The sequence below is a fragment of the Lissotriton vulgaris genome, chromosome 12 (assembly GCF_964263255.1).
Source record: "Lissotriton vulgaris chromosome 12, aLisVul1.2, whole genome shotgun sequence".
Taxonomy (NCBI): domain Eukaryota; kingdom Metazoa; phylum Chordata; class Amphibia; order Caudata; family Salamandridae; genus Lissotriton; species Lissotriton vulgaris.
In genome coordinates this window covers 542,383,996-542,406,568 of record NC_141700.1, presented here as the reverse complement: position 1 = coordinate 542,406,568, position 22,573 = coordinate 542,383,996, and the positions used below count along the sequence as shown (strand labels likewise).

The 22,573-nt window shown below is 44.6% G+C and overlaps 1 protein-coding gene across 2 annotated transcripts in view; it reads right to left on the bottom strand.

The window, feature by feature from the left end:
- ARHGEF11 (Rho guanine nucleotide exchange factor 11) overlaps window positions 1-22,573 on the bottom strand; it is a 1,046,032-nt gene that overhangs the window by 589,419 nt on the left and 434,040 nt on the right. For both annotated transcript variants that reach the window (XM_086945337.1, XM_086945338.1), the window contains exon 15: window positions 10,984-11,026. In XM_086945337.1, the coding sequence (XP_086801463.1) occupies window positions 10,984-11,026 (43 nt within the window). The remainder of the gene's footprint in view (window positions 1-10,983; window positions 11,027-22,573) is intronic.

The following is a 22,573-nucleotide window of genomic DNA, read 5'->3' as shown; positions in this document are numbered from 1 at the left end:
TGCAACAGAGACCTCTTTAAGCTCCAAATTGCTTCATCCGACTCACTCCTATGGTCCTTTCACCCATGAGAAGCGGTAGCTTTCATCAGCTAACGGGATGCTGGCACTGAAGAACAAAAGAACTATGACACCCAATTCCTCCTATGCTAGTACTGAGAGGCTACTAAGACTTCTCTTGCTTAGAGATTTGTATCCATGACATTCTATATAGAGGCAGACTCCTTTTATTTCATTACATTTCGACATGTGTCAGCCACCCATAATCAAAGTTAACTGACGTACAATGGAGCTTGCACAAATACCTCCAGCACAACACAGGTTTGCGAAAAGAGTCTTCGGAAACATGTTCAGTTGCTATTGGCCATTATCAGCATAGTGGCAGTACATTCTTTGAAATGGAGAGGGGCTCTACTGCAACTTCAAAGAAGTAAAAAGATCCCAATTAATTTCTGAACTTCCAAAGTTCAAGATGTCAGCTGTTTACAGTGCACAGAAGACTGCTAATGTTTGGTAAACATGAATGACAACTTCTGTTTTCCTATATGTGAATGCCATTATTCGGTCTTTCCTTCTGGGTTAAACACCAACTCTAAATTCTCCAAGGAGGGAAAAGATTACAGGATTAGTAGAAAGGCAGACCAAAATCCTGAAGACCATTACGGCTGCAGGATCCCTGATTGCGCTAAAAGTCTAATGGGTGAGTTCAGTTTGCAGAACAATAAGAAAAGGTCAGGCTCTTTTTTATAAGACTAAGGGAAGGGCTCCAATAATGTATGCATTCTGAGCGAATGTCAAAATATTGCCAAGTAAAAGCTGAAGTCAACAGTAATTCATCACTCTGGGCAAAAAATAAGTACACACCATTGAGTGCTGATAATTTCGTACACAATGGAAAATTATAAGCTTCATGGGGCAAAGGCCACCACAGTGAAAATACAAAACTGAGAACAATTAACATGCAATGATTTAAATAAGTAATGGGGTGAAAGATTTCCACTGAAAATAGTATAGTTAATTTAATTGTTGTTAGGACATTCGATTGGAAACATCTTTTGTTCATATAACAAACTGGTCTGTAGCCTTTCAATGGGGCCAACCTGCTCATCTAACTTAAAATAACCCTCTCCCTGATCAGGGGTAATCTTCATGAGGGAATCAAGCAGTGTGCTGTTCTGTACCTGACCCTGATTAGGACCTTTTAGATGGTGATCTTGCATTTCGAAGCCCTCTTTCTCACAACACAAATCTTTTCACCAAAAAAGTAATAAAATAATTACTATAAGCCGTTTTATTTTGAGATAATGTGTGAAGTAGTACCATGGCACCTATGGTGTCCATTTCATCAAAGTGAGTTACAGTCTCTTTAAAGGCTGTTTCTCTACCATTAGGATATATGGGCATCAGATTCCTACGGAGAGAGACAAATGGCAATACCATAAATATCAATAAAAAGTTACTTGCCTTAATTAATCGGCACTCTGCTGGATAATGTATTGAACAGAAGATACCTTACCTTTACAATATTTTCCCAGGCGCCAGACGGGATCCGAAACTTTTTCATAGCAGTGCTCCCACAAACTGTCAGAATGTATAGTGTGCCTTCGTGTCGGCTTCGTTCTGCTTCATAAGTGACAGAGCAGAGCTGCAAATAAGCACCACATCTGATAGTAGATGTCAATTCCTTGCTGTACTCTTTCACATCCTCAGATGCAGAACCCAAAAGAAATGTCAGCACGAGTGTGCAGATCTCTAATTTGGGACCTTTTTAGATGGTAAAAGGAGGCCACTCCACAGACCAGGGAGGAGTGAGGGCAGAGATAAATTTGCGGCTAGAATAGGTGTCCATCATAGGTGTCCATCAGAAAGAGGGTTATAATAGTTAAGTAAAAGTAAAGTGTTCTGACGGATACTTCTAACTGCAGACTTCTCACCTTTAGAATAGATACCAAAGCAGTACCTCAAAAACGTGGAGGCTCAAACCGCAAAATCATCCTGGACCGAACGGGCAAGATGCACTTACTGTCCGATCTAGCTGTCAATGCAGTATGGTGCAGATGTCAAGGACAGGCACTCTGTGTGGCAATGCAATGGTGGCAGCGTTAGTCCTGATGGAATGGCTATCAGCCCTTATGAAACTCGACAAAGTCTTTTTTAGCAAAGCCTTTCCTTTCTTCTCCCCATGGAACCCCACAAAAAGCTTATTCTTGACTCGATGGTCCTTTGTAGGATCTAAGTAAAATATTAAAGCTGTTTTGGGGTCCAACAGAGGGAGTCACTCCTCCTCTTGCGAGGGCTGAGGCCGGGCAAAGGTTGCTGTAAGACTGATCTATCACCTAATGTAGAAAGGACCCATGGCTTTCGGTAAGAACCCAGCCCAAGTCCTCAACACCAGTGTGTCTAGAAAAAAGGTGGTGTAGGGCAGTGGCACCAAGACAGTCACAAAACAAGATAAAGTGATTCCAATGAGGAAGACAATTTTTAAAGTCAGAAGACACAACAGGCTGCTTGCACTGACTCAAATAGCAGTACATATGAAGAAAGTCAAAACCAAGTTAAGGTCTCACTGTGGCATCACAAACTGTGTTGAGAGCATATGTGTGTGAAACATTTAATAAACCACATCACAACAGGTGATTTAATCAAGGACGGTTGGACCGCCAAATGCAAAAACACCGAAAGGGCAGGCAAAGAACCTATAATAGTGCTCAAAATAAACAAAACATCTGACAGTTTGGCTTATAAGTTGTCTGTCTTAAAGACTCCACACCAGGAGACCAATTTGTCCCAGCACAAATGAGCTTTATACATGGATGCCTGGCAGCAAGAATGACATCCACAACCTCGGGTTGCAGATAAAACACAGTCCACTGCCTCCGCTCAATCTCCACATATGGAGGTGTGAAACTTGCAGGTTTGGGTGCAGAACCCTGCCATGCTACTGCGACGTAAGATCCTCCCGAAGTCATAGCCTGATCAGACAACAGATCCTCATAACGAGAAGTTCCAAGTACAACAATCTCCTAGCTCAATCCGAAGCCACACGGATTACTTGGTCCTGGTTGTTCCTGATCTACTTCAGACCCAGGGGTTGGAGAAGTAGGGGCAGTAAATGTCGTACAAGATTTCTGTGTTTCACTCCAACTGGAATGCATTCCCTAAGTTTTCACAGAAATGCCAAAGCGCAAAAGTTTTGATTCTGCACATTCTCGATGGTGGTGAAAGGATCTAGCCAGGGTTGCACTCTCTGTCAGAAGATGCCCTATGCTACCTCGAAATACAGACACCATTCAAAATCTGCCAAGCACTGCCGATGAGCTTGTCTGCCCCTGGCATTAAAACGGCCCGCAAATTGCTTCATGAACAGAGGTATAAATCCTTTTGACAACTACTTTGCCTTGTTTATTCAAGTGCTCGTGTAGGTGGTTTTGTCCATAAGAATCTGTACTTTAGCAGATTCAGAACACAACCTTGCTAGAGCTGACGCAGCTTTGAGGTAGGACAACAGCATTTGCCATCATCGGTGCCAATGGAAGAGGACTTGTGTGGGTTTCTGAGTTGGTGTTGAATTCTGCACAGGAGCCAGTGCTGAACCAGAGAGAGATCCAAGGGATTTGGATGACACCAAGGATGGATCCTACGGAGGGCTTCTGCGTTTCCTTGGGGCCAAAAGGTGTGCCAGAAGAGGGCCAAACATAAGTAGCAACTTAAAGACCATGACCTGTTGTGGTATAGCTGATGGTCCAGGGAACATGGGACGCATTGGAATTTGGCTACACAATCAGCTCAAATGGAAAGTGGGAGCGATATTGACTGGCAGCTTAATGCCCTCACAACTTCTCTTTAGATTGGCGAGTTGGGAATAGAGTTCCACTTCGCCTTCTGTTTCTGCTTGGATTTCGACTAACCCAAGGTCTTGGATCGTGAAGATTTTTCACAGGAGCAGATCCAGGCCCTTATCTTGCATGGAACGCAGAACTTACGCAAGGCCATGAATTCTTCGTGTGCTTTGCGATGCACAACTTTGCAGTCCTGGATTGCCTCAAGGTGCATGAGGGGGCACTAAGAGTCATGGCATAAGCTCAAAAACCAAAGAGATCTCTCATACGGATCAGTGACTGTTTTCGGCAGTCAGGCCATAGTTTAAAGCTTGTAGTTTTAGGAGGGACATTATACCCATGAACAGTAGATTTTGTTTGAAAATCGATTGAGGACCAACAAAAGTGAAAGAGGAGGTCAGGACACATGCTGGGAAACGCAGAAAGAAAAGAACTGTCAGCATGAAGGGGTGGCACTTGCATGCAAATTTTCTCAGCAACATAGAGTAAATACTGATCGCTCATGTCTAGAACTCGAAATTTGTACAGGCAAAAGCAGCAAAGTTATAAAGGGCTGAGCAACTGGTCTTACTCTTTTCATTAAATTCATTGTCAATCTTGAGTAATGTAGACATTAAATAGCCTCCAAATAGGCATATGGTAGGTTTCTTCTATTGTTGCTATCATATCCTGTCACTCCAAAGACCATGACAGAAAAAGAAAGGCAGCTGCTAAAATATATATATATATATATTTTTTTTTTTGTCCTCATTTGCCTTTTCTTCAATAAGGAGCATACCAACCACCTTGCACGGTTTGTAGACGTGATTTGATATATTGGTAGTAGAGATGTCCCATAAGAAGAATTATAGATGTTTTTTTACTCAATCTAGGTATCTTTCAACCTGTAGGACCTTTAACACGACTTGACTGACCCTGGTCCAGGAGTATAAGAGGCATAATCATTGGACCCGGGGGGGGAAAAAAAAAAAAAGGGTTTATCTCCAGTTAATCAAAAGGTTCCAAAAAGCCATATGCCTCTTAATAGTTGTTCTTTTAAGGTCCATTTTAGATGTTTCATATAAGGAGGAAAGCATTTTTTATTTAGTAAGAATTTAGATAGTTTTAGTGGGGTTATATATGCACGATGTATAGAGAATAGATGGTTTCGTCTTAGCCATGAAGGCTTTACTGTTTTGTATAGTAGAGAAAAAGAGTTTTGCCATCTTTCCACACATGAGGTACCAATTGCCGTTCTCCATAGATCGTCTGGGAGTTGAAATTCCCCATCAATTTCCTCCAACAACTGCCAATACCAGGTAGTTACCTCCTTTCCCCCCATAGCTCTTTCCACCAACTTTTGTTCTGTTAAGCTTGTTTTCCCTAGGTTCGCATCAGTACGAATCTAAGATCTCACCCAACTATTTAGTTGAATATATTTAAATCTTGACAGCCCTACACCAACCAGTTCGTATAACTCATCCCAGGTTATAAGGCTGCCTTCTTTGAGTAGTTGACCCCATCTTATAATACCTGTTTGTTCAATTATGGTGGAAAGACTATCCCTCAGACAAAGTGGCAATCCTGGTGAATCCCAAATGGGGGCGTAGTTGGAATAATATGAGAGACCCAGTTTCTTTCTGATGTTTGCCAGATTTTTGCCCATGATTGTACGATTTTTAATTTAATGTTTTTGAAATATTTCTGACATCCAAATTTAAACATAAAACTATCCGATGTTAGATTAGCCCCGATTAGCATAGCCTTATACATGGAGTCAGTTGCAAGATTAGATGGCATCTTTAAAAGCATTCTTGAGTGTGATAGTTGGAATGCCCATGAATAATACAGTAGATCTGGCAGTGCAAGGCCTCCTTTCTCTCTCCTTCTCCTTAGCTTTTTCCACGCAATTCTTGTGGTTTTGTAGTTCCATATGAAGGAGTTTATTTCTCTTTGTGAATTTTCAATCATTTTTGAGTCAAAGGCAGTAGGAATAGAATTGAAAATAAAGGTGAATTTTGGGAGGATACACATTTTAACCAGGTTCACCCTGTCTATAGTAGAAAGTGGAAGATGTGACCAAGATTTTAAAAGTTTTTTGGTCTCAGTGTGTATCCCTTCCAAATTAATATGCCCAATTCTCGCCACTTCTTGAGTTATTCCAATTCCCAAATAGCGCATCGATGTGGATATTTTTGCCCCCAACTGGATATTGGGTATGTTCCAAACCATTATCTCACTTTTACTGGAATTGATATCATATCCCGATATTCGTCCAAATTGTTCTGCCCGATGGATAACTACTGGGTATGCTCTGGCTGGGTCTGATGTAAAAATCATGATATCGTCAGCGTACATTGCTACCCGCCGTTCCCACTCTCCAAAGCTAAAAGATGGAATATTAGCCTCGTCCCTTAACAGCTGAGCGAACGGTTCAATATATAGATTAAATAGGAGAGGGGAAAGCGGGCAGCCCTGTCTTGTGCCTCTAGTTATATCAAATGATTTGGTTAGAGATCCATTAACCAGTAACCTGGCAGAAGCAGTACTATATAGCTGTTTAATTATCCTACGAAAATTCTCCCCTAAGTTGAATTTTTTCAAAACAGAGTTAAGATATAGCCAGTTAACCCTGTCAAAGGCTTTAGTTGTGTCTAGGGTTAATGTGGCCAATGGTAGAGAGAAAGCCGTAGCAATATCTATGGCTCTCACAGCTTCCTTTGTAAGCTCCGCTAGTTGTCTGCCCTTGATAAAACCTTTTTGGTCAGGATGAACGATTTTTCCAATGACACTAGCCAGTCTTGTAGATATTATAGTTGTGAAGAGTTTATAGTAGTTATTAAGTAATGATATTGGTCTGTATGACCCACAGTCCAGTGTTGATTTCCCTGGTTTCGGGATGAGCACGATTGTAGCTTCTCCCCAGGTTTTTGGGAGCTGCTTCCCTTGTATCAATATGCCGTTGAAAAGTGACGTGAGCACTGGGGCTACTATATCTTCAAGAGTTCTATAGATTTCTCCAGGTAGTCCATCTGGACCAGCCGCCTTTCCTTTTTTAGAGTGGCGAATTGCTTTCTTGACCTCGTCTTCAGTGATCTCAGCCTCCAAAAGGTTGCTCTGGCTTATTGATAGAGCTGGGAGGTTTATGGCTTCTAGCCAACTATCCCTTGCTTGCTGATCGTTAGGGAGGTTCTCTTTATAAATCTCCTCAAAGAAATCAAAGAAGGCTCTCCCTATCTCTGAGCTAGTGGATCTTGTTTCTGCTTCTCCAGGTATCTTAATTTCTCTGATGTAATTGAGGTTTTTTTCCGCTCTTATTTTCCCTGCTAGTACCTTCCCTGCAGCTTCTCCAAATTCAAATTGAGAGGATTTACTCGCTTCCCATCTTTTATTTATTCTTTCCTGTAGAGTGATTTCTAATTGAGATTTCAATTCAGCCATTTTTTCATGATCCTCAGATGTTGTTAGAGACGGATCGATCTTAGGTTCCAAAAGTTTCATTTCCTGTTCTAGGTTTTTTATTTTCTGAATATATATTTCCGCCTATAGGAGGCTCTGTTAGTGATCTGCCACCTTAGAAAGGCTTTAAAGGTTTCCCAGACAGCTGTTGGACCTGCGGAGTCTTTATTTATATCAAAGAAGACTAAAGATTCAATTGAGAGAAAATTGACTTCTTCATCCTCTAACAGCAGTGTCCGATCAAAAGACCAAGACGGGTGGTTAGCCAGATTACTAGATTAGAAAGCGAATTTTATTGCAGAGTGATCTGAGAGGTGTGATGGTATATAATCTATCGACTCTACTATATCGTTTAGACAATAACTAAAAAAAGCATAGTCTATTCTAGATTTATGTTTGAATCGGATGTTTCTCAAATACACACCGGGTTTGTTGCCGGCGCGTTCTCTCCATAAATCCGCCAGACCCAGGTGTGTCAATGTTTTTAAGAGTGTTTCTAGATCTGACAGAACTAGAGATTCTAGATTTAGTAGATTATTCTAGTTTAGGATCTAAAACAATATTAAAGTCTCCCATCCAAATTATTGGTTCCTGTACTGATATTAATTGCTCTCTTACAGCGTCCAAGTGTGATGGATCATCTGAGTTAGGGCCATAATAGCCTATCAATGTCCTCATTTGTCCGTCAAGAGAGACTCTAACTATTTGCCACCTCCCTGTATTATCTTCTTTATATTCTTGTATTTGCTGATTTTTTAATATAAATATTACTCCTCTTATATTTGCATTGTGGTCTGTGGAACAGAATTTATCTATCCACCTTTGTTTTTTCATTACATTAACTGCCTCTGACTTAAGGTGTGTTTCCTGCAACACAATGACCTGCGCCTGAGAGTCCCTTAAATATTGGAAAATACGATCTCTTCTCTCTCTCACGCGCAGGCCATTTACGTTCCAGGACATATAATTAACTATTGTCAAGTTTTATTTTTGTTTCTTTATGGCATCTTTCTTCCATCACTTTCTTTAAAGCTTTTATGTTTATTATTTTTATTTTAAACGTATCAAGTATGTGATTAAGAGTATAAGTTATGGTTGGAATTTCAACATGGTTTTCCAAATGAGGACTTTTCATTTTTTTCCCCCTCAACCCTCCCTTATTTCTTCTGGCTTGGTGTTTAGCCAGATATACGTCACTCCGCGGTCTCCTTTAACTCTTCATTGCTACCTCTCTTAAATAAACAAAAAAGGACAAGAGAAATGGGAGGCTTGATTTTATTACTAAAGATAAGATGTAGTTTTAAACCATAGGGTTTAAGTCAAAGTTTGATCTATAGATTACTTCAATATCATATCTGTGTATATGTACATTTTTTTAATTTTCTTTCTATATAGATTTTCCTTTACTTCTTATTATTAATTTTTTTTTGTTTTGTTTTCCCCCTCCCTTCTCCTCCCCTTATTTTATTTTTTATTTTGTTTTATTCTCCTTTCCCCTTTTTATTTATTGGTTTTAGTTATTTAACTTGATTTCCCTCTTTTATTTATTTTTTTATTTTTTATTATTCGTTCCGGGATTTGCTATATGGACTTATTTATTTATGAACCAGAGCCTGAGCTTGAGCGTGGTCTTTTATAGAATTTAACAAATCATCAGCATCATGTATAGACCCAACATTGTGCATCTTATTGTTATACATGACTTTTAGGAATGCAGGAAATCTCATTTGTACTGTTGCTCCAAGTGATCTAAAGGAGTCCATGCGTCTTCCGAGCTCCCACTGCCTATCCAATGTGGTTTTGGATAGGTCCGATCGTATTTCAAACGAGAAATCAGGGCCTTTCATAGTGCCTGCTTTCAAGGCAAGATTCAAAAAATTTTCTTTGAGCGTGTAGGTCAAAAAGTTAATTAAAATTTTCCTCGGTTTGGTTCTTGCTGGGTTTAGATGGAACGGATCCCTGTGAATTCGCTGGATATCTCTATCAAGCACCTCAGCTGCTTCTTCCAATGTGAGAGAACTTTTAAGTAACTTCACGGCTAGCAAAGGGAGGGTGCTGCTGGGAAACATGGCGGCCGTAGGCTAACGCGGCTCGCACGTCGGCAGTCTCCTGAGACCTTCGCTGCTACTACGCGATGGCTTTAACTGGCTGTAACTGACGGAAAACTGAGCGCGGTTGGCGACTTTCCTACCCCTTACTTTGGAACCGCTCTTTCTGCTCTTTTTGACCCGAATTCACCGAGTGATGCTGTGATACCGAGGACGCTGCACTCCTGTGGCTCCCGTTGCTGCTTGCTGTCTGGGAGCTGCTCCCCCCGCGTTGATCCGCCGAGCGGCGTTTTGGGAAGACGCTGAGTGCGCTGAGAGCGCTGCACCCCCGTGAATGTGCCCGCCATACGTGAGATTGTTCTCCATTCTCCCACTTTGGGGGTGGGCAGCCGTGGAGATCAGGCGCGGCCGGGCGGCCGCTGCTCGGTGCACGTACACGGCGGCTGCTGCAGTCACCAGCGGGCGGAGAGGGGAAACCTCCTTGAGGGTGCTGTCGTCTCCTAGGGGAGAGCGAGATGCAGCGAAGGCTGTAACAGAGAGCGCTGAAGTGGAGAAGGAGAGCCAGCAGCTAAGTATACAAAGCTTGGAGGACCACAATACAAGTAAGGTCTTTGATTTATTTAAAAAGGGTGCAGAGGTAGAGGCGAACAGTCTGCTGCATAATCGCCCACCACCACCACACCCGCAATTAAGAGTCACTAGAAGTAAAACCAAAAATAAAGGAAAAGGGGTAAGTTTGGAGGGGGATAAACTACCAAACCCAGGAGGCACTTGGGGTGAGCTTCAAAAAAAAGGTGCAGACAAAAAAAAAAAGAAAATAGACACAACAAAAGAAATACTTACCACACAAACCAAATCTCAAAGTAAGAATAAGAATAAAAAGGCAAAATCCCCTGGGGACATAACCCCCTCCTTGAGAACATATTTTAAGGCCCTACAACAAGTGCTGCGGATTACCCAGGACATGGCTGCGGCTTTGGAAAACACTAGCTTATTGCAGGAAGATCAACAAACTGAATCTACCCTAGGATTAAGTGCTTCTTTTGTTACTTCATCGGAGGAGGTGGCATTGGAAACAGTTGAAACATCTATCAGGCCCGAAGCGACCGATGAGCCGTTAATAACAAAACACACAGTAAGTCCTAGTGATAATCCTCTCCCTGACCAATTAAAGAAAACCGCAGGAAAAGAGGCAGGAAAAGAGGCCCTGGGAGTAGGAGCAGGGAAGGAGAAAACTGCAACTCCCCATAATTCTGACCCGGCTTTCGGCAACGCACTTGAGGCAATAGTATCCTCCATTGCAGCAATGAGGGAAGAGATTAGGCAGGACTTTGTGGTCTCCAAAACTAACCAAGCTGAGATAAGGGTAACATGCGAGGAGTTGCGCCAAAAGGTCGACAGTCTTGGCGGAAGAACGGAAATGCTGGAAAACTCGGTATTCCTCTCCTAAAAATTCCAGAAGGGAAAGAAGGAAGCGATCTGAAATCTTTCCTAGTACAGTTGCTAAAATATTTTATGTGTACGATCTTAGTAAGCATGAATGCAAAGTACACTGAGAAACAGTCAGACTCAACATTGCAGGACCAAAACACATTAATATGTATGAGACTGATTACACAAAATGTAAAGATGTGAACTTAGTGTATATACTAATGCCTTACCCAGGTCTACTAACAAGGGCTCCGGGACCTTCACTCGTAAAGGCTGAAAAAATAAAACAAATGAAGTAATATTACATTAATGCAATGCCATGCTCTGAAGGTAACAAAACAAGACCCAACAAGTGTGTGCAGGTTCATTGGTACTTAATGAATTAAAATACAATACTGACAGTGGCAACCAAAAGCAACTAAGTGGCCCACCGGATGTGCTAGTCTCCCTAGCAGCTTTGCTACTTTTCTCAATCACTCTTTATGTGACTAGTATGATTCACCTCCCAAATGTTCAATACCTTTTTTTGCCCCATGCTGCAATCTTTGTGTCACCAGCAAAGACAGAGCCTAAAGGGACTTTACATCTTCACTAAACATCCTCCAGATTTCAGAAACTTCACCCATCCACAATCGCTTGTGGATATTTAGGTGACAGTACCATCAAAACTATCCAGCTATTCCTGTGAACTCCCAGTCTGTACCAGGAATTTCAGAGCATGGTTTAAGAGTGGGTGAAAGCAGTTGTGGCAAGAATGGGGCTCATGCGGTAATGACACTCTCGACCATCACTTCGCTTGAGACTACACTCCATTACAGCAGTACGATCAGTAAGGGAAAATAAATTATGCCCCATTCTTAACAGGTCACCTCTGTATTGCCCTATCTACAAAACAGAAAAGTATGCCCAAGCCCATCTTCCACAAACAACTTTATCAATACAGCAGACATCTTACAGTCCGGTCCATCAGGCCTAGTGCAAGGATTTTCAGAGCACCAGGCAAAGTGATAGTTTACAAGTTTGTTACTCTCACTATTCCCTAGCAACAAGTTCATCTGTTGCAATCAGGCACCTACTGTGACATCTTTCAGTGGTGCTAAAAGGCAGCAGCCTAACGTGGCCTCATTATAGCACTCCTACTCCGCACCTCAGAAAAGCGTACCATGTTGTGCTGTAAAATAATGTTAAAACCATTCTGCGGTGTGGTTTTGCTAGAACTGATTTGCTTGATTAAACTATCGGTAGAGCGACTCCCTCTCCCTTCACATCCACAAGTGCATTGACAACAATGCATGCTCTAGTCACTTTTAAAGATCCCTGAATATTATTACGGTCAACCTTACAATAGCTAGTCTTCTTATTTTAGTGCACATTGACCGGCTTGGAGAAAATGCTTTTATCTTCTCCTGCCCATAGATAAGCTGCTTTTCTCCATCTTCCGAATGAAAATATGGAAGTGTACAGGTCCAAGCACTAACCGGGGGCACACATTCTCAAGCATTAATAAAGCGATGAGTTGCAAATGCATTGGTCCAATTAAAACCATTTTTCTATATCATGACAAAGGAAATCACTTCTGGTAATGTTTAAAAATGGGAGCACAAAAGTAAAAAATACTTTGCTAATCTTTGGAATTCACCTTAATGACCATCAGTGATAAATTAAGAAATAATTAGCAGGGCCTATGAATACCCAGGTCTCTATTCTGGCAAGTAAACTGAAATAAGTTCATCCAAAGAAACTTAAAATAATAATTAGATTGGCTTCTTTGAAAACTACAATTGAACAAAGGCTTTTGTATAATGTTGTCCATCAGCAAGCCAAAGTTCTCAGGCAGCTTGTATTCAATAAGAATTAAGGGATCGCCTTGCTTGATTTTGTTTCCTTACCGACTAATTAGAGCAATCCTATTGCATTCCATCTCTCATTCTCAAAAATTAAGTTTTCTGCAAGTTCTTTGTTGGAAGAGAGGGAGTGATGGAAGTGTGAGTAAACATATGTTCTGAGGCACGTATTAAGGCAAATCCTATTTTTTTTTATTGTTGCTTTATGATTACGATTCGAAAATCCACAAGTGAAAAAGATTTGGATTTATTCTTAGATGACTATAGGATCTCATGTTGTCCCAGCAGAAGCAGTAAGAAACCACGGAAGACCAAATTCAGAGAACAGCTGGTTAGATGGCCCTGATTTTTCAGAGTTGAATTTCTATAGTGCTTAATACAATCATTCTACCAAACTGTATGTGGTCATGATTGTTAATGCAACTGTTTCTTAATGCAAGTATTCAAAATAAAATTTGCGCCGATTTGAAGAAATAATACATTTTTAAGACAAACAAAGCAAAAAACTGGGGCCTTCTATTACTGAAACTAGACAGGCCATAGAAAATCTTGTTAGTTCTTTAGCAACGTTATTTTTGGGATTAACAGCGGTCGAAAGGTGCACGCAAGGTTTAGCACTCCATCACATTTGTTGATTACAATGATATCACAGGGAAACTGACATCGGCAAATGTACACTCGTACAGTGGCATAGTTACACATTTGCACAATCATGCAGGTGGGCGAAAAGGTTTGCAAATTCTAATCGGCAGCCGCCACCGTCCTCTTCATGGCCATTATCCAGGCCGTCTCCTGACAGAAGCCTGAGCTACGTAGAGTCTGGGACATGACCATAATGGTTCCCCCACCAACCCGTTCTCCCTCCGCATGTACATTACAAAAGGGTGCCATATCAGGTCGAATTTGTGCATTCGGTCATGAAACGTTGTCAAGCGTTTCTCCATAATATAGATGGACCATACTTTCTCCCACCACATGTTGAGTGTAGGTGCGCTTGGTGATTTCCACACCTGAGCTCTACTTAGGCGGGCAGCTACTAGGATGTGGGTGATCAGCTTCCTCAGTGAAGTGGTACTGTGGTAAGGCCCTTGGGCGCCAGAGTGACCAAACACGACCACCAATGGCTCAAATGGAAGTGTAGCGTTTGCTATGGCAGTAAAAGTGCAAGGATAGCCCACCAGAAATATCGGTTATGGGGGCACCATCACCACATGTGGAAATTAGTGCTACGCTCTCCACAACCCTTCTAGCACTCATCCTGGATGGCAAACATTTTGTGCTGTCTAGTGGGAGTGAGGTACCACCATGTGAGTAGTTTGACATCATTTTAGTTCTAAGTTCCCTTTAATTGTTTCTGGTGTCCACCAGAAACAAATCAAAACTTCATATAAACAACCATTTGCACTGCAATAAGTCTTGTATTACTGACAGTTTAAGGTATTGTCACTGCAAATATTAATGCAACGCCAATAGCGCATATTTTCAGTAATACAAGGCTGTGTGCATTGGAAATGCTTGCGTAGTGAGCCAGGAACCAGCATGGTAAGTCTCAGTGCAGTACCACAAGCTGCTCCTAGAGGTCCCTAGTGAGCAAGGCACCAGCACGGCATATCTAGGTGCAGTACCGCAAAATGCTCCTAGAGGTCCCTAGTGATCAAGGCACCAGCACTGCATGTCTCGGTGCAGTACCAGAAGCTGCTCATAGTGGTCCCTAGTGAGCAAGACACCAGCACTGCATGTCTAGACGCAGTACCGCAAGATGCTCCTAGAGGTCCCTAGTGAGCAAGGCACCAGGACTGCATGTTTACAAAGTTGGAGTTAGTGGCATTATAAATGGCAACGTTTTTTACCTAGTCATGTTGCAGGGTTCAGTACCATATGTGGCCAAAAGGGTACCTCTTTTGGTCACATATGGTACTGCACCCTGCAGAAGATATGGTAAATCCACCCTAACCATTATGCATTGCATGCAAGACAGTACTACGAGTACATTTAAATAGCTATGTTCATATGTACAATTATACTTTGATATATGACAAAATAATTATTACATTAATTTCGGATTAGGTTGTACTCTGTGTGGGGCTATTGAAGGGGAATTTATAGACCGTCTCATATAAATGGGAGATGTTCTACTGAGTGAAGTAACCACTGCCAGCCTAGATTAAGACCAAGTGTGTATCCTGCTTAAAGCCTTTAAAGAAAATAGCGCCTTGAGGCTGTAATTAAAACTTAGGGAGTAACAACACATGTAACAGGGAATGTCCTCATGCAAGGTAACAAAAAGAGACAAGGCAATACTAAGGAGGGACTACTAAGCCTATTGACCATTGAAAGGCTACCCTTTACCAGGGACAGAAGCCAATTAAAAAGATGGGTGTTAAGTGTGTAGAGCTTTATGCCATATCCTGAATACACGCTCAAATCACAGCGTCGCTGATCGAACCAACACGCCTTTGATGAAACAGGCTGCGTGACAGAGAGCGCATCAAGAAACAAAGGTAAGAGGACTCCTAAGAACCGTATTCGCAATTTGAGACTTCCCGCTTACATCGATTTGCGGGGCATTAACACGGATCATGTCTGCTTCCAGGTTCTTGAGAGAGCCGCTGTTAACAGTCAACACTTGCAGGGAGAAGACCAATTACAAGGAAGTGAACCAAAGAACATGGGGTTACATCAAATGCACGCATTCGAACTGCTACCCTAAACGACCTCCATTGTCTCCACAGATCTCCATCCTATCACATAGAGATACACATTGGCAACCCCGATGAGATGTAAGTAGGCATTACATTGCACTGGCAGTGTGCATTTTTTGAAGTGGTTGGAGTTGGTCGCATGCACAGGCTTTTAACGGTTGTTGTAGGCAATGTCTACACTGTAGTGATTTAGGTCCCCTGCTTTGTCTCTTTCAGTGTTTCACGTCGGGCAATTCACAAATTAGGGCACATTCCAGTTTTAAGGTAAGAAGCAGAAAGTGGCAGAAAGCTAGTGATGTGTAGTCCCCACTTTTAGTGACAGAGAATGTTTTTCTTTCTTCTCCACAGCTGTGAGGTCCTGATGAGAACTCCACACTAAATAGGGTTTCGAAACGCGTAGACCGTTTTTTCTACACCATAGGATCTTCCAAATAGATATATATGGTATAAAATTCTTCAAATTGAACAAATCGCTGTCTATGGTGAAAAGTATATGTACCATTCTATAATGAATTGTAAATACAGTATGTTTGTCGGTGAGTGTGAGAGTATAAGAATGGAATGTGTATTGTTGATCAACTAAGTATGAAAGTAGAGGATGAAGTTTTTGAGAACTAAATTGCTTTTACTATGAAATTGTTTTTTTATTTCTTTTTTGTATGTTGATTGTAGAACTTGGTGAAATTTCACCAACGAATGTTGCAAAAATAAAAATAAGAAGTGATTCATTCAGACTGATTTTCAAGTCTCGCACTCACATTAAGTTTAATTCTTTATGTAGAGAAACTGAGGAGGTCGATTTAGACATAACAGTATTGGCACTTGTGTAGTTTTCTAGCTATTTAGTGGCTTGGCCTTACTGTGAGACGCCAACACCCAGTGTTGTTTTCCACTTATTTTGCAGGCGAATGCCTGTGTGGTTGCCTTAGTTGGGAACTTGTGTTGTAATTTAGAAAGTTAGTAGTGTGCGGGTTGAAGTTCCTGCGTCGGGTTGTGTTGGGACCTGTAGTGAAGTGTGTTTTGTGTTGTCTTGTTTCGATATAGTTTTGTCATTTGGTAATTTTTATTGTGAATTGGGAATGTCAGAAAATGAAACCTTCGCATACAGCGATGAACATATTAAAAAATTACTAGCTGCCCCCCCACTTTTTGCTTCTGCCGCACAAAGTGTCACTGCCCAGAACCAGAACGAAACTGACAAATTGGTCAGACTCAAGAAGAAACAAATACATACTGACCTACATGGCCATTTCTTATTGCAACACCTGAGCGCTGGCACTATACCTGGAGGGCTCCAGATAAAAAAATGCTCCGGTAATTTTCACAGAGGACCCGATATACAAAAAAGGATACAGTTATATCGAAACAAAGTGCAGTCGTGATTTGATGGTTCTAACAGTTGAAACTGCCCAAAGGCTCTCTAAACTACAGCTTGAAGAAATTGCAGACCTGAAGACGGCAATCTCAACAAATCAACAAATACTAGATGCCAAATCACTACTAGAAAAAGTTGACAAGGAAATCAGTGAATTCAAGGATCATACAATAAATCAAAAAAGCAACCAATTCGAAAAAGACAAGAAAAATTTCAGCTTGGATAAAGTTTATCCATATCTGCAACCAGATTTTTATTCAAGACCAGAGGCACGCAAACACCTCCAGGTCATCCATTAATTTCATAACTTTTTCTGAAACGTCCTCATCAGGGAGTAGCAGTGATAACGACACTCCGGAGCCTCGGAGATATAATAACAGGAGAAGAACACATCAAAACCATCAGGTGCCTTTTTTAGGAAGAGGCCAGACGAGACCCAGAGGAAAGATACGATTCAACCATCAACCATGGGAGATGTCTACAAGGAAGGCCCAATTACAAAAATTAAAGCATTCACCAATTTTCAACCTCTCCAATAAAATCCTAACTAAGGAGGAACAAAGTATTTTAGAGAAAGGGCTCTCTTTTGTTCCATCAAAGAATACGGATTTCGTCAAACTTAAAACAGAGACCATTGAGTTTTGTAGAAAGATCAGGCTCAAAACATTTTTTGCAGAATATCCTTTTGAACCAGCAACAGAAACAATGGGCTTAAGGAATAAATCATTATTTTGCCCTCCAACCAACAAAATCCCGAAAGCAGTAATAACCTTCGAAAGGACAGTCCTGTCCGGAATAACAGACATGGAGAAAAATAAGAAATGGATTAAATATAATACAACTAAATTGGAATCTCAGGCACTAATCAATTTAAAAAAGGATACGTCGGTGGTTATCAAACAAGCCGACAAGGGCAGCTCAATAGTCCTGTGGGATAAGACACTATATATTTCAGAGGTCAAGCGCCAGTTAGATGACAAAAAATGCTACAGGAAAACCAATCAGGATCCAACATTAGAACTAAAAAATCAACTCCATGAACTGCGAAGGGGCGATGCAGAGAAATTCCTTACACAATGGCTGGAAAGTTGGATTCCGGAGGGTGTCCTCTCCCGATGCTTCGTGGTTGAGAGGGCCCACCAGGCGCTGATGCAGAAGCCCCCAGCCGAGGCGCGTTCGCGACCGATGATCGCTAATTTCCTCAATTACGCCGACCGGGACACTATCCTGCGACCGGCACGACTAAAAGGTACGCTTACTCGCGAAAATGCCACCATTCTTATCTTCCCAGACTTCACGAAGCTGGTGCAGCAGCAGCGCCAATCCTTCACCGTGGCCAAGGCCCGGCTACGGGGCCTTAAGATCCAATATGCGTTGCTCTACCCGGCACGGCTGCGGGTTGTCTTCCAGTCCGGCACGTTGTTTTTCGATACTCCGGAAGAAGTGTTCCAGTGGACGGACAAAACTGTGAAGCTCAAAGTCAACACAGCGAGAGGGGGGAAGGGGGGGGGGGGGGGGGGGGAGGGGGCTCCGACTCCTCCTCGAGTGGTATTGCCAGGGGGTGCCTCCAAAGTCTACGTCGACGCCGCAGGAGATCGCACTCGGGCCGGGGCTCGCACCATGGATCGACCCCCCGCCAAGATGAAGAGCCGCCGGAAAGACAAGATGTGCTTTGACTGTGGGGGACCTGATCCGTACTTCTCCGTTTGTGCCCGACTTGGATGGCCAGGTGCTATAATGCTTAGGCTGGAAGCCACACCTGGCCAAGTTGGGGGAGGGAGCGACAGCCTAATTCTTCATGGGCTGGCGCAGGGGGATCCATTGGAGGGGGTGGCTTGCGGTTCCCCGTTGGGGACGGGGCCATGACCTGACCACGACAGGTGCTTCCATGTTTGGGGGGTGCGGGGTGGGGGGAGGGGGTTGGGGGTTTGGTTTTTGGGGGGAGGGGGGTGGGGGTCGTGCCAGGAAAGCTGCCTACTGATGGCCTTGAGATACACCAGATGTGCAGGCGGGTTGCCAGGTTATTATCTGATTTTTTGTTTCAATGTCTATTGCTAAAGAGGGAGGGCAGATAGGCCCAGGCGGGTTGCTAGTCTTGAGCTGGAATGTGCGGGGAATGTTGGACAAGGTGAAGAGGGGGGGCTGTATTTGCCTATGCTAGGAGGGCGGGGACGGATGTCCTCCTCCTGCAAGAGACGCACTTGCTGGGTTCGAACGCACTGTGCCTTCAGAGATGTGGCTTTACACTCACATACCACTCCGGGTTTACAGGGGCTCCAGGGGGGTTGCGGTCCTAATACATAGACGGGTCCAGTTTACACAGAAGCGCACCTGGTCGGACACGCAGGGTAGATATGTCTTTGTGCAGGGGGTCCTGGGGAGGGACACAGTAATCCTTGGTAGTGTCTTTACCCCACCGCCACTACACTGGCCCTTGGTAGAGAAGATACTGTCCTTCTGGATTGATATGTTCACGGTTCTGTCCATATTAGGGGGGGGGACTGGAACGATGTCATGGACATAACTAATGATCGGTGGCGCAGCGCAGCCGTCGCCCAAGATCCAGGGAGGTCGGAGGGTCCCGTCACTAAGCTGTGTGCTTTGGCCACGGGTCTGGACTGGGTAGACACATGGCGACATAAGCAGGGGTCCCGCAGGGAATTTACCTATTTCTCCAAATCGCGAGAGTCGTTTTCGAGATTAGATTATGTATTTGTCCCGCGGGATCTGGCCCACAGGGTACTGTCCGCGGAGATACTGCCACGAGCGCTCTCCGACCACTCGCCACTATTGGTGACGCTGAGCACAGGGCGTGCTCGGCAACAGTTTCGGTAGAGGATGTAGGCTTGGCAATTGACGCAAGAAACCTATTGCGTCCATATGACGGTTGAACTGGACCATTATTTGTTCACCAATGCAGGCACAGTAGATTCCCCGGTAATGTTCTGGGAGGCATTGAAGCCCACCTTGCGAGGGGTGGGCATCTCATGGTGTGCAGCGGTGAGGAGAGAGAAGCTGAGTGACCTGGTGCAGCGGGAGGCGGAACTGGAGATGCTGGAGCGCAGGGGTCGGGAGGACGGTGGCGGACCGGCTAGGAGGCAGCTGGCATTGGCGCAACAACAATATGCTGCGGTGCTCTTGGACGAGGCACGGCAGGCCTGGTTGGCGACACGCAGTCGGGTTTACCAATGGGGCGACAAGTCCTGCAAGATGCTACACCGCCTAGGTCAGGGCATCATGCACGCCCAGCCACTGCCCCAGATAGGGAGCCCAGGTGGGGATCCTATCTTGGACCCTGTTGTGTTTGCTGAAAGCTTCGCGGACTATTATGAGGAGCTGTATGTGCCCCGGGAATGCCTAGAGGCGGGGGTCGTACAGAGATTCATTGATGACCTCCCGGCGAGGGCAGTGTCAGACGAGACTCGTGACCTACTGGACCGTCCACTGACGGATACCGAATTGGTTGAGGCTCTGGGGGAACTAAACTCGGGTAAGGCGTCTGGGCCTAATGGGTTCCCCAGTGAATTCTTTCAGCGCTTTGAGACGCAGTTGAACCCTCACTTCCGACCGGTGATAGAGGAGGCGTGCGAGGTTGGAACGCTCCCCCGGGACTGGCGCCACGCGGAGGTGGTGGTGTCCCTGAAACCAGGGAGACCCCTGGAGTGCCATGAGTAGTACCGCCCGATCTCCTTACTGAATACGGAGGCTAAGATCCGGGCAAAGGCATTGGCCAACCTGCTGAAGCCGTATATTACGGAACTGGTCCACCTGGATCAGGCGGGCTTTATGCCACAGCGAGCCACCCGCCATAACATTCGACGGGCCCAGGCTGCGATATCGGCATGGCGGCGCTTGGGGGAGCAGGCGGCGCTGTTTCTTGCAGATATGGACCGGGCGTTTGACTCCCTGAGCTGGACATATCTGTTTGCTCTGCTGGGACGCCTCAACCTCGGCCCGCGCTTCCTGGCATATGTGCGACTCCTCTACACCGACCTCACAGCCTCGGTGCGGGGGGGAACGTCCCGATCCTTCTCTATTAGGCGGGGGACACGGCAGGGTTGCCCGCTCTCTCCCTACCTGCTCGCGCTTGCCATGGAGCCCCTCGTGGCCTGGGTGCGAATAGACACCCAGCTTAAAGGATTTCAGTGGTCGCCAGGCCTCACGGATCCGATAGCCTTATATGCCGATGACGTGTTGTTTTTCCTTACTGACTTGACTCGCTCTGGGCCAAGACTCTTGTGTATCCTTCAAATCTTCGGTGAAACGTCGGGTCTCTACATGAACCCGGGGAAGTCCACCCTCTGGATACTGGGAGGCCCGCAGTCTGTGAGGGACTGGGCACAGGGACTTCAGTTAGCCACGATCGGCGTGAAATACCTGGGGATCTTCTTGTCTGAGGACGCGGCGGTGGCCCGTGAGCGTAACCTGAGCCCAGTGTGGGACCGCACTCGGGAAGACCTGAAAGTGTGGTCGAAGATGCCGCTATCTATACTTGGAAGGTCTGCCATCTTTAAGATGGTGGCGCTTCCGCGATTGGTTCACCAGTTGCAAAATCACCCGCTGACGATCTCGCCCTGTTGGTTCCGGCGCCTTAACTCGGCACTGAGCGAGTTCCTATGGGAGGGGGATGCGGCGCGGGTAGTTCTGCGGACATGCTTCCGCTCGACATACACTGGGGGCCTGGCCACCTCTGACGTGCTTTCGTACTATCAGGCGTCCCACCTCTTAGTCCTAAATGACTGATGGTATGGAGATAGGGGGGATCCGGCGTACGCGGTTGAGAGGGCCTTGATGGGCACCGCGTCCGTGCACGCGCTCTTGTACTCTGCACCGCTCAGGAAGTCCCTTCCCTCTATCACACAGGTGGTCTTTCAGGTGTGGCGGCAGGCCCTCCGTAGGATGGGCTGGTGGAATGTTCTTACCCAGGAGACACCGCTGTTGCGCAATGGCCGGCTGCCCCAGTTGGACAAACTGCTGGACTTCCGGGGCTGGGACGGGATCGGCATCTCTACTTTAGGAGATGTTATGTCGGGGTGCGTCCTCAAGTCGTTTCACAACTTGCGGGATGAGTTTGGAATGCCTCGAACCCAGTTCTTTAAGTATCTCCAGTTTTGACACGCCCTGACGCCATACTTGGCAGGGCTGGAGCGACTCCCTGAGTTCAGTCCGTTGGAAGCTAAACTCTTTATGGGGGACCTACCGGATAAGAAGTTGTCACGCATCTACCAGACTCTGTTGCGGCATTGCTCCTCGGACTTACAAAGACTTAAAACTGCCTGGGAACAGGATGTAGGGGACCTGGATGAGGAGGATTGGGTGGAGGCGCTGGAGGGTCCCAAAGGGGCGGCAATATCTACACGTTTGAGGCTCATCCAATTCAGATACCTACATCGCACATATTATACCCGGCAGCGCTAGTGGAGGGCGGGCTTGGTGGTGTCCCCCGACTGTCTTCGGTGCGAGACGGAGGTAGGCACACTGCTACACACGGTGTGGGATTGTGGGGCCCTGAGGATATTTTGGGATGGAGTGTTCCGATGTCTCAGTGAGGTTCTGGCATGGGTGCTTCAGAGGGACCCTAAGCTGGCCCTGCTACATGTTATGGCGGGGGTGGGGGGAAATACATATAAGCGTCACCTACTTCTATTGGTACTCACGCTGGCCAAAAGGGACATTGCACAATCCTGGAAGGCACCCCTAATGGTTTCTGTATACTTGCTAATATGCATCATTGTGGAAAATGGCTACCGTTGATGTTGTTGCATTGATGAGGGCATTTGACTCTGGATGGCAGAGCTATGCATGGTATGTTTTTTTTATTTTTACAGCCAATAAAATCTGTTTTAAAAAAAATAAATCAACTCCATTCTATGATTGATGAAGGAAATGAGAAAGGTTT